The sequence below is a fragment of the Peromyscus leucopus genome, chromosome 20 (genome assembly GCF_004664715.2).
Source record: "Peromyscus leucopus breed LL Stock chromosome 20, UCI_PerLeu_2.1, whole genome shotgun sequence".
Lineage (NCBI taxonomy): Eukaryota > Metazoa > Chordata > Mammalia > Rodentia > Cricetidae > Peromyscus > Peromyscus leucopus.
This window is the reverse complement of record NC_051080.1, coordinates 43,607,459-43,619,644: the sequence shown is the minus strand read 5'-3', so window position 1 is coordinate 43,619,644 and position 12,186 is coordinate 43,607,459. Positions and strand designations below refer to the sequence as shown.

The 12,186-nt window shown below is 44.8% G+C and overlaps 1 protein-coding gene across 1 annotated transcript in view; it reads right to left on the bottom strand.

Annotated features, from left to right (window-relative positions):
• Positions 1–12,186, bottom strand: part of Spag1 (sperm associated antigen 1) — a 67,127-nt gene that overhangs the window by 38,783 nt on the left and 16,158 nt on the right. The window contains 5 exon segments of the mRNA XM_028884485.2: positions 604–734; positions 3,352–3,457; positions 4,221–4,330; positions 5,667–5,731; positions 10,732–10,857. Of these exon segments, the coding sequence (XP_028740318.1) occupies positions 604–734; positions 3,352–3,457; positions 4,221–4,330; positions 5,667–5,731; positions 10,732–10,857 (538 nt within the window).

Here is a 12,186-nt window from a genome sequence, read left to right as displayed (position 1 = left end):
ATCATTTAGTACTAACAATGTACCCTTCTAGTCCTTTGGTCCATTATATGAAAGAATTTTGCATAGTCAAACAGTATCTTGAGAAAAAAATCAGGCTTAATAATTCTGAAATGTGAGAAAGGTGTACCAGATATATTTTAATACACTATCGTAACAAGCAATTAGAAATTCAGCAAAGTTCTCTTGTTACATAACTTAGAATGAGCCATGAAAACCTAAAGGATAAATCATTTTGTAAAATATTTAATCAAACTTTATTATTGTGTATTGCCATTGTTATTTGGGTCTCTAAACTAAATTCCCATGAAGAAATAGTCATGATAGGAGAATTATTTTTGTAATTTTGAAATTTTTTGTAATTATTAATTGTAGAATAATTTGAGTTATCAGGGAGTTGTAAAGCTAGTACAGATTTTCAGAAACCTCCACGAAGCTTCCTCTAATGTGAACATTTTACCGCCTCTCGATTGGCTACCACAATTCAAAGAAGGAAGGACTTAAATTCCAATCAAATTCATGACAAGTCAGGTTTCCCAGGGTTTCCATAGAGAAAGCTGAGAGCCCTGGACTGTGAGACCAGCTGCTCACTCACTGTCCGCTCACCTTTTACGTTTCCGGGCTCTAGCTCCAAGGCCTTTTCACAGTCCTGGAGCGCACCGCTCCATCGCTGTAACTTGATTTCCGCCTGCGCTCGGTTGTTGTAGGCGGACACGGTGGGAAGGGCTGATAAGCTCCTACAAGAGAAGCACAGGTTGACAATAGCGAGGCCGAAGACGGAGAAACTCTGCTAAAGTTATGCTGTGGTTAGAATATGAAATGTCCTCACAGGCCGGAGGCATGAGTGGTGACTGGTTCTGGAAACACCAGGAGGCTAGGCCTAGCTGAAGAAAGTAGATTACCGGGACTGTGTCCATGGGCTTCTCACCCTTCACCCCCAGTGCATGGGTGTCCCCATGCTCACCCCCCTCCCATGTCCCACCATCAAGTCCACCATGAAGTAAATAGCTTATTCTCACACCAATAAGTTCAGCCTCACTTCAGAGCCAAGGTAACAGAGCCAGCCAAACCAGCAAGCATGGGTTCCACCCTCATGAGCCAAAATAAAGATTTCCCTCCTTGAAGCTATAGTTCTTGGATATTTAGGTCATAGTCATGTAAAAGGAACAGGTAAAAATTGTAAATAAAATAAATATATGCTGTATAAAGGCTGAACTGTGTCCCTTAAAAGTTTATATGTTGAAATCCTAAACCCACGATGTCTCAGGGTGTGAATCCATTGGACGTAGGCTTTGGAGAGATGATTAAGCCAAGGATGTTGCTCAGAGCGCTGGCCTCGGTCCAGCCCCAGCACCACTGTCTCTGTGATGAATCAACTTAATGCAGAAAGGCTTCTTTTGGCTCACAGTTCAAATACAGTCCATCGTGGTAGGAAATCATCACATGCACAAGCAGGTAGAGGAGAAAGAGATGAATGTGTACTGCTGTGAAGCATCGTTTCTCCACTTACACAGTCCAGGATCCTTGGCAGGGAATAGCACCCCCCACAGTGGCACATTGGGCGCAGTGTCCCAACTCAGCATAATCAAGATAATAATCCCCCACAGGCAGGCCCAGGGACCCAGCCCCCAGATTCTGTCAAGATTACAAATAACACCAGCCATTACCAGCCCCATCATCAAAAAAGGTTTAAAAAAAAGATAAGTAAGTTAATATGAGGTCCTTAGTTAATATGAGTCTAACAAAACTGATACCTTTATGAAAAGAGGAGATTGGAACCAGATAGAGTGACGGCCACCATGTGAGCAAAGGGAAGAAGACAGACACCTGCCAGCCTAGGACAGGAGCCTCTGAAGAAACCAGCCTGCCTTCACCTTGAGTTAGTTTAGACTTCCAGCCTTCGGGACTGTTAGATAAACATCTTGTTCAGGCCACCAGGTCTGAGGTATTAGGGGACGGCAGTCCTAGCTAAATAATACAACCGATGTCACTGAAAGTGCTGAGACACGGTCCTCCTTCAGGGGACTCCAGCTTGTGTCAAGCTGACATAAAACGGCCCGGCACACCCACTGCAGGCACTCAGCGCCCTGCACACGTAGCTCGTGTCCCAAGGCTACTGCTCTGCCCGTTTGGAAGAGGAGAAAACGTGCCACGGAAAACCTCAGGTGTGCCTATTAATAATAGTAATAAATATTATTGTAAAATAATAATAAAAACAGACAGGAGTCACGCCTAGACAGTCGGCTTGCTGTCTCCAGTAACCATCTAGTCCTCACAGCACCCCTGAGGGTGGCAGGCTTAGAGCTTTATCACCTTGAGGAAATAAGGCACGAGATGTAAGGCTAGAAGGCAGCAGACCTCAGCTCTCTGATCCATCAGACCATACTGCTTAAATTCTTCAACTAGCTGACCCCGCCACAAAGAAGGTAAGGAAAATGTCACTCCCTGTAGCGGACAGGAGAATCTCCACTTGAGAAAATCCACAACAAGAAAACAAACGAACGAACAGCTGGGTGAGATGGTGGGGACGTGTAAGCCCAGAACCTAAAACATGGAGCAGGAGGATCAGAAGTTCAAGGCCAACCTGGACTCATAAGACTATCAGAAAAAGGAGTGAGGGAGAGGGAGGGAGGGAGGAGGAATGTGGGTGTCAGGGGGATGTCCCCCTGACTAAATGTGGGGGGCTGTACAGGATGAACAGTCCACGAGGAGCCTGTCTACAGTCTACTGAAAACCCGCTGTAAGACAAGCAATGAGGAGACCCTGGTATAAATGACTAAGCAAATGGGCTCTGCCCTGGGAGCTTACGGGCCTCAGTATCAGACCACGCCAGTGTGAACTGTACCTGTGAGAAGAGCTACCAAGGACAATGAGCTGCTGCCAGAGCCGGCTAACCAGGGGACGGCCTGCTGTGTTATGGAGTAGAGACCTAACATGGCTGGAGGTCAGGGAAGACTCCTCTAGGAAGTCAAAGCGTGGGCTGAGTCCTAAAAGATAATGAGGGGAGGGGAACATCCTCAGAGGAAAATCCATGATGTCACAAGTACAGTATCCCCAGTGATTCACAACATAGACTTTTCAGTTTATTTATGTGGTTTCAACAATTAAAACATCACTTTAATTTTACATGTATGGGTGTCTTGCCTGCATATATGTCAGAGACCACATGTATGCCAGTACCCACTTGGATGATCCCCAGCACTGGAGTCACAGCAGGTTGTTAGTAGCCACGTGGATACAAGGAATTGAACCTGGGTCTTCTGGAAGAGGAGCCAAGTCCTCTTAACCGCTGAGCCATCGCTTCAGCCCCTAAGGTAGCAAAATAAAGCTGCAGTGAAATGAAAACCTACTTGCCTGGTGTAATACATCACGGCCTCTTCATAATCCCCCGCGTAGAACGCCTCATTTCCTTTCCCCTTTTCACGACTGGCAAGAAAACTCTTCTCCTTCTCAGTCAGACCTAGAAACAAACACACATGAAAACATACCTGAAGACAACTCCTTTAAAAGCTTAAACCTGCATGCTTTTGCTTAAGGGGAGTCCTGGAAATAGAACCCGAGGACTCAGGTATGTCCAACAAGTACTCTACCACTGAGCTACATTCCCATAATCCAAGAATACTTATTCTAACTGAAGCAGAAAGCCATAGATTAAACAAAACAAAAGATTTCCTGGGTGGAGGGCTATTTCTTCTTCTCTAATCACCCCCAGTCTTTGGAGGTTAGTCTTCTGATGACTAGTTTGCTCTACTTTAAAGGTTATGTACGGACTTCAGACAGAAGACGGTCTCACTTCTTCTGTTGATGCAAAAAGAAAAGCATGAGAAGTTTTAAAAGAAGAGGATTGAAAATAGGAAATGGAAAACAGAAGAATATTCTAAGAAAAATAGGTTTGTATGCAAACATCATTATTAAGGTCAGGCACGGTGGTACACTACTGTGATCCCAGCACTTGGATAAAAGAGGCAGAGAGATCAGAAGGCCAAGGTCATCATCGGCTACATGTGGAGTTCAAGGCCAACCTAGGCTACATGAGACCCTGTCTCAAACAAAATTGAGTAATTAAAGACAGAAATAAGTTTGTTAGGAGTCGTCAATTCTGGTCAAAAATCTACAAACTTTAGTGGAAGTCAATGGTGCTCAAGGGTAATGTTTCCTAGGCTGACAAGTCCTTATCGCAATTAAAAGGTTGGAAAAGGACTACTCCCGCTTTCTCTCATTACCTGCTGTGTCTATTTTTGTCTCAATTTTAGACAAATGAGCCCTGTTGTTTACTACAGTCTTTTCTTTGTAATCTTCATCAATTTTTGAACATTCCTTTTCCACATCAAATCTGAAAAAACAACCAAAATGGGGGAAAATGAACATGCATGCTACAGTAAGAAAGAAGACGCACTCCTGTATCTGAAGATGAAATGCTTGGGACAGACTCTGTATTGGAGTTGAGATTTGCTGGGTTCGTTTTGTTTGTTTGTTTTTCCAGACAGGGTTCACTATGTAGCCCTGTCCTGGAACCCAGTCTGCAGACCAAGCTGGCCTTGAACTCAGAGATCTGCCTGCTGCTGCCTTCTGAGTGCTGGGATTAAAGGTGAGCTAGCAAATATCTGCATATACCACATGAGGTCTATGGGGAATCCACAAGTTCATATATGACACTCATGCCTGCTTCACACACAAGTAACCTAAGCATAGTTTCATATAATACTTTAACTAATTTTATGAAGTTTCATGGGTGGAACTATTCATGGCAGTGTAAGAGTTTCAGATTTGGGAACATGTGGATCTGGATTTTTGTGTTACAATGTCAACCTGTACTGTGTCCATACTCTCATGCAGAACGTTCCTCAGAGGTTTGCCCTCAACTCCCCCGTCTGCATTCCTTCTTAAGATAAGCAATTGCTGACACAGTGGTACCACTCATAATCCCAGTGCTGGGAGGCAGAGGCAGGTGGACCTGAGTTCAAGACCAGTCTGGTCTACAGAGTGAGTTCCAGGACAGCCAGGGTTACACAGAAAAACCCTGTCTCAAAAAGAAAAAAAAATCAAACAACAACAAAACCCACATCAAACTTTAATCTGTTTTGTGGTTGGTTTTATAAATAAAAGAATACAGAAAAGGTATTTTTTTAATTTATTTTTTTATTTTCTGTGCATTGGTGTTTTGCCTACATGTAGGTCCGTGTGAGGGTGGCAGATCCCCTGGAACCTGAGTTATAAACAGTTGTGAGCTGCTATGTGGGTGCTGGGAATTGAACCTGGGTCCTTTGGAAGAGCGGTCAGTGCTCTTAACCTCTGAGCCATCTCTCCAGCCTCCAGAAAAGATATTATTAATGAAAAAAAAAAAAAAAGAAAGAAATTAAAAGTGCTTAGACTAGCCAAGTGCCATAGTGCTTACACTAGTCAGATGTGGTAGTACATGCTTGTTATTATTGCAGCTGGAAGACTGAGGCAGGGGACTTCTGAGTTTGAGGCCAGCCTGGGTCACACAGTGAGAGACCCTGTCTCAAAAGAAACAAGAATGGGGGGTAGGAAGTATTTGGTAAAATGGTAACTTTACTAAAGTAATTCGATACACTTGATTTATCAGGTTGATAATATTTTAAATTATAGAATCTAATGGGAGACAATTTTTCAGAGACAAATTTTAAATTAAGAAATATGAAACATACTTATCCCACTCTGCATAAGCCCTTGGAATTTTCTTCTTAACTGGCTTACTTCTAGAATATGTTTCCTGAAAGAATAACATCACACTTTGTGAGATACATCCAGTGAGACCACCAGGATTTATTAGGAATGTACTGTGAACCCTGGGAGTAAGACACACAAATGCAGTGGGCCAAGACAACAGGTCCCCTTGAGGTTCAAACAACTCCAGCATCACGAAATAATAAAATACTGAGGTAAGAGACAGGATTTCAAATGTGTAGTTAATCCTGAGGACAGTCTCACAGGGTTTTAAGGACATACATAATATTTGAAAACTCATGTGTGAGCATTAAATTTAAATTTCTTAAAATGAAAGTAGCACTGAATTCATTCACTCTTTCAGAGCCGAGGCATTTAGAGAAACAAGAAAAGCGATTTTGCTATATTGGTCAGGGCTCTTTTGTGTGTCCTGACAGACAAACAAACCCAAAGCAGGTCACAGCCAAACCGATGACGACGTCAATGATGACGTGGCTGCTGCTCAAGGCTCCCCTCTCCTCTCCAGCCTCTGCTCTTCCCGACGCTGCACCCCTGCCTGCTGACTGACAGTGTGCTTTCTCCAAGAAGCAGGAGATTTGGGCACCGAAGTCTAGGTTTATAACCACCAAGGCCTCATCAGAGAGAGCAAAAGAGCGACCCTCCCTCTTCCGTCCCTCTGAGAAACTACAGGAAAGGGCTCCGAGGCGCTGTTCAGGGGCAAAGTGGCCCAAACTAGGTCCCAGAGCCATTGCTGCTGATGGGGAAGCAGGCAGGTTCTGCACCAGGAGGAAAGCACAGTAGGCTGAGAGGACGTGATCTCCCGAACACACCACACGGTGCTACCGAGGGGTGTACCAAGAGAGGGGAGCTGTGAAGAGGAAGAAAGGAGACACCAGATCCAGCGGTCAGCCGAGGATGGCCAGCAATACCAGCAGCCGGAAAAGCAAGGAGGGGTCCTCCCCCCAGGTTTCAGGGGCACGCCTGCCAACGCCCTGGCCGTAGACTTCCAGCCTCTGGAACTGTAAAACACATTCTTTTGTTTTAAGCCAACCATTTTGTTGGAAACTAAAACAAGTGGCACAACCCTTGCCTTGGAGGAGGTGGGAATGGGGGTGGATTGGGGGGAGGAGGCTGGCGGGGGAGGAGGAGGACAGGGGAATCTGAGGTTGATATGTAAAATGAATAGAAAATCTCTTAATTAAAAAATAAAAGGCTGTAGAGACAGACACTGGAGTACTAGGGCTGGAACGATGGCTCAACAGATAAGAACACTGGCAGCTCTTGCTGAGGACCCAAGTTCAGTTCCAGCACCTGCTTGGTGGCTCACAGCACTAGTAACTCCAGTTCCAGAGGCTCTTACATCCTTTCTGACTTCCTTGGGCACCATACACGCGCATGGTGCACATATTCACATGTTGTAGGCAAAACACACATAAAATAAATAAATCTAAAAAATTTTTCAAAGAAAGAAACTTCGGGTACTTAAATTCTTATGTGGTTCTTCAACATCCCCATGTGAAATATATATTCCGTTTCGAGAATAAAAATACATTGTGTGTGCCCGTGTGTGTGTGTGTGTGTGTGTGTGTGTGTGTGTGTGTGTGTAACTCTCAAGAGCTGGCTCTCTCTTGCTTGGAGAGACACCTCTGAGGTTAAGAGCACTTGTGGTTCTTCCCAAACCCCCGAGTTCAGTTCCCAGCACCCACACAGAGGCTAACTCCGGTTCCGGGGGGTTGATGCTTTCTTTGGACTTCTGCAGGCACCGTGTATGCATATGGTGCACATGCAGGCATGCAGGCATGCAGGCAAACATAAGATAAATTAAAAAAAAATCTCTCTTTCCACCATGTGGGTCCCTGGAATTGAACTCAGGTCCTCGGACTCGGGGCCAGGTACTTCATCAGCTGAAGCCATCTTGCTGGTCCACGGAGCTTTTGTTGAGATGCATAGTAAAAATGTATTTCCTGCTCAGCGCAAGGCTTTCTGCTCACTTCTTAGCTTTTCACACAAAATAGCAGAAGCACAGGCAGTGGTGGCCCACGCCTTTGATCCCAGCACTCGGGAGGCAGAGGCGGGTGGATCTCTGTGAGTTCAAGGCCAGCCTGGGCTACAGAGTGAGTTCCAGGACAGCCAGGGCTACACAGAAGAACTGTCTCAAAAAAAAACCCCAAAATAAAACAACAACAACAAAACCCCAAACAAACAAACAAACAAACAAAAAACTAAACTAAAAGTACATGTCCTCAAGGTTTAATATTTAACAAAGTAATTTACTGTTGCCCCAAAGGTATCACCTATTCAATTGGTTGTTTTTTTCACCAGGTGTACTAGTGCCCTGCCTTGATCTAAGCTAAGCCACAGCAGTTTTATTCTCAACGCCAATGTCAAGACAGTGGGAAAGTTGAGGCACTGATACTATTCTTTCAGACAACACTGCTGGATGCGGTGGTACGCACCTAAAATCCCAGCTACTCAAGAGGCTGAGACAGAGGGATCACTTGGATGAAAGAATTCCAGGCCAGCTTGGGCAATACAGCATAACTCTCTATCAAAGGAAAACAAATGAAGAAATACAGCATTGACCTTGGGATTCCCTGGAATCCAGGCTGAGAATCACCATGCTGTTCATCTGTCTATACCAGTGGATTATAAGCTGCTATACAATAATCATTCTGTACACTGTGTAAATTACACTGTGATTGGTTTAATAAAGAAGCTGACTGGCCAATAGCTGGACAGGATAAGGTTAGGCAGAAGGGCCAAACTAAGGACACTAGGTAAAGAAGGGCAGAGTCAGAGGAGTCGCCAGCAAGACACAAAGAGGAAACAGGAGATGCAAGATGAAAGACAGGTAATGCCACGTGGCAGAATGTAGATTAATATAAGTGGGTTAATTTAAGCTGTAAGAGCTAGTTAGTAATAAGACTGAGCTATCGGCTGAGCATTTGTAGTTAATATTAAGTCTCCATCTCGGTTATTTGGGAACTGGTGGCTAGGAAAGAAAAGTCATCTATAATAAGCTCTTTAGAGGACAGGTCAAGGGCTACAGAAGATGTCTCTCTGGCACATTGGCTGCTCTTCCAGAAGACCCAGGTTTGAGTCCCAGGACCCACATGGCAGCTCACAACTGTCTGTAACTCCAGTTCCAGGAGATCTGACACCCTCTTCTGCCATCTATAGTCACTGCATGCATACAGTATGCAAGCAAAAGACACATACACAGAAAATAAAAATAAATAATATACAGTATGCAATCAAAAGACACATACACAGAAAATAAAAATAAATAATAAATCTTTAAAATAAATAAAACTGGTGGTGCAAACCTTTAATCCCAGCATTCAGGAGGCAGAAGCAGGAGGATCTCTGTGAGTTCGAGGCTAGCCTGGTCTATAGAGTGAGTTCCAGGACAGGAGGGCCATGCAAAGAAACCCTGGTCTCAAAAAAACAAAAAACAAAAACTAAAACAAAAACTAAAAATAAATAGACAGACAAAAATAAAGGCCAGGTCAAGTGTTCTATGTTGTTATGGTTTAGGGCACAGACTTAGGCCACAGTGCTCCATTAGTAACTCAGCATTCATTGGTTACAGACGGCAGCACCCCCACTACCTGTGTAACCCCTAATGAGGAGCAAAGAGGTCTAGGAAGGTAAATTATCAGAGACCAGAGTGATGGAAAGTGACCCGGAAATACAACTGAAGAGTCTAGGAAAAATGAGGGGCCAGTTAGATGGCTCAGTGGGTAAATGTGCTTGCTGCCAAGCCTAAAGATCTGAGCTCAGTCTCCCGAATCTGTAAGGTAGAAGGAAAGAACCCACCCTGCCAGATCTGACCTGCACATGCATACTGTGGCATAAGCATGTCCCCAAACGTGTGTGTGTGTGTGTGTGTGTGTGTGTGTGTGTGTGTGTGTGTGTGTACAAGATAAAAGATAGATAGCCAGGCATGATGGTGCACACCTTTAATCCCAGCATTTGGGAGGCAGAGGCAGGCAGATTTCCTGTGAATTTGAGAACAGCCTGGTCTACATATTAAGTTCCAGGCCAGTCAGGGCTACATAGGAAGACCATCATCAAAAAAATAAAATAAAATAAAAATAAATAAATAAATAAATAAATAAATAAATAAATAAATGTAAGTTAACAACAACAAAACACAAGAATAACAAGAACACAAAATGGAAAGCCTTGGGTAGTCATCCTGTCAGAAATAGCAAGGTGATCCGGTGTTAAAAGCCTAGATTGACTTTAAGTGGACAAGAGGGACTTGAACCTCCAACAGACCCTTTCTTTGTGACCCTTGAGTTAAAAAGGGGTGATTTGCAAGACCAAATAGGGACCACCTACAAAAGAATGGAAACCGAGAAGCACGCACACTAAGGAGCGAAGGGCCATCTCCACATGCTTAAACTGTGTGTGCTCCTGCTCATGTGCAGTCAGCTGACTTACACGGTGACAGTCACCGCACCTCTACCAGACAGGCACAAGTGTTCTCTGAAAGTCCCAAACACTGAGCCACGTCTTTCCTGCTCTTAAAAACTGGCCAGAGCAGCAGCAAAGGGAAAAGATGAAAGCTGTTGACCCCAAACGCCAGCCTTGAGAAAAGATAGCTTTGTTCCCATCACCAACCCATCAGATCTAGTTACACAAGAGGGCAGCCGGAACTGAAGGCACAAACCTGTAATCCCAGCTATTCAGGAAGGTAAGGAAGGAGGGTCACAAGTTCAAGGCCAGCCCAGAACACCGAGGGAGACACTGTCTCAAAATAAAAATAAAAGAGGTGCAGAGCTCAGGGGCACAGTCCTCGCCGAGTGTGGGGTCCCAAGTAAACTCCAGTACCACACCAAAAATAAAAAAGAAAGAGAAAGGGGGGAGGAATGAGAGGAAAAGAGAGGAGGAGGAGGAGGAACCAGGAGTTACCAGAAGAGGGAAACCCTGCACACTTACATCACAGGGGTTTACTCTGGCCAGACCGAGGTCCCTGTAAGCCACAGCCACCACCCTTCCCCTGTCAACACCCCGACCCCACAAACCAGAAGGGCCTACCTTGCCTCTGTGAGGGCAGCTGTCAGAGCCACGAACTGGAGGCAAATGATCTTCCCCTCCCGGTTGTGTTTCGGGGTCATGGAAGTGCCTTGTGTTTTCCTCTCTTTTGATTTCGGACACCCAACTCTGAGAAGGATGGAGCAGAAGGCAACTGTAGAGTTCGAAGCTTGACCACCATTAGGAGGACTGTGAAGAGTGTTCTCAGTTCCACGTCACTCTCTCTGGAAGTCCTTCCTTTTTACTTGCTATAAATACCCTTGATACAAAACGTATGTCACTAACTCTTTTCAGTGCGTAGTTGAGTCTCATTGAGAATATTTGGGGGCGGGCACTGGATGGCTCAGCCATTAATGGTGCTTGCAGCTGAGTCTGAACCACTTGAGTTCAACTTCAGGACATAAGGTGTGTGGCAGTTTGAATGTAATTGGCCCCCATAGGGAGTGGCACTATTAGGAGGTGTGGCTTTGTTGGAGAGGGTGTGGCCTTGTTGGAGGAAGTGTGTCACTGTGGGGGCAGGCTTTGAGGTTTCCTATGCTCAGGATACTGCCCAGTGTCTCAGTTAACTTCCTGTTGCCCGCAAGCTGTAGGACTCTCAGCTACTCCTCCAGCACCATGTCTGCCTGCCTGCTGCCATGCTCCCCGTCATGATAACAGACTGAACCTCTGGAACTGTAAGCCACCCTAATTAAATGTCTTCCTTTATAAGAGTTGCCATGCTCATAGTGTCTCTTCACAGCAACAGAAACCCTACGACACAGTGGAAGAAGAAAACTGATTCCTGCAAGTTGTCCTCTGACCCACACCCCGTACATACACATTCTCTCTCACTCTCTTGCTTTCTCTACATGTAATAATAATAATAACAACAACAACAACACAAAAAGAGTACTTGAGACGGTGGGATGGCTCAGTGGCCAAAGGAACTTGTTTACCAGATGAATGACATGAATTCAATCCTCAGGATGAAGATGGTAGAGGAGAACTGCTCCCCAAAAGTTGTCCTCTGACCTCCACACATGTGGTCCGTGTGCACAAACACACACACACACACACACACACACACACACACACAGAGAGAGATAGAGAGATGATGGGTGGATGAAATAAAAATTTTAAAGAATGTCTATGTAGCTATTGCCTATCTTACTTTTATCTTTTGGGGGTCTCATGTAGCCCAGGCTGGCCTTAAACGATGTAGCTAAAGGTGGCCCTGAGCTCTTCGCTCTCCTGCTCTCCCCCCAAATGCTGGAAGTTGGGCATGCACCCCCATACATGGCTCACACGGTAGAGCCTAAGTAGTGGGCACTGAACTGAGTTACCAGTTCACAGGTGCCCAGGAAAACTTAGGAGATTTCCCTAGTGTCAGTGAGATTCTTCTTATTGATTATTCAGAAAATATATATTGACAGCTTTAATATTTGGCAAAGATTTGAAGACATTGGAATTGAATAACAC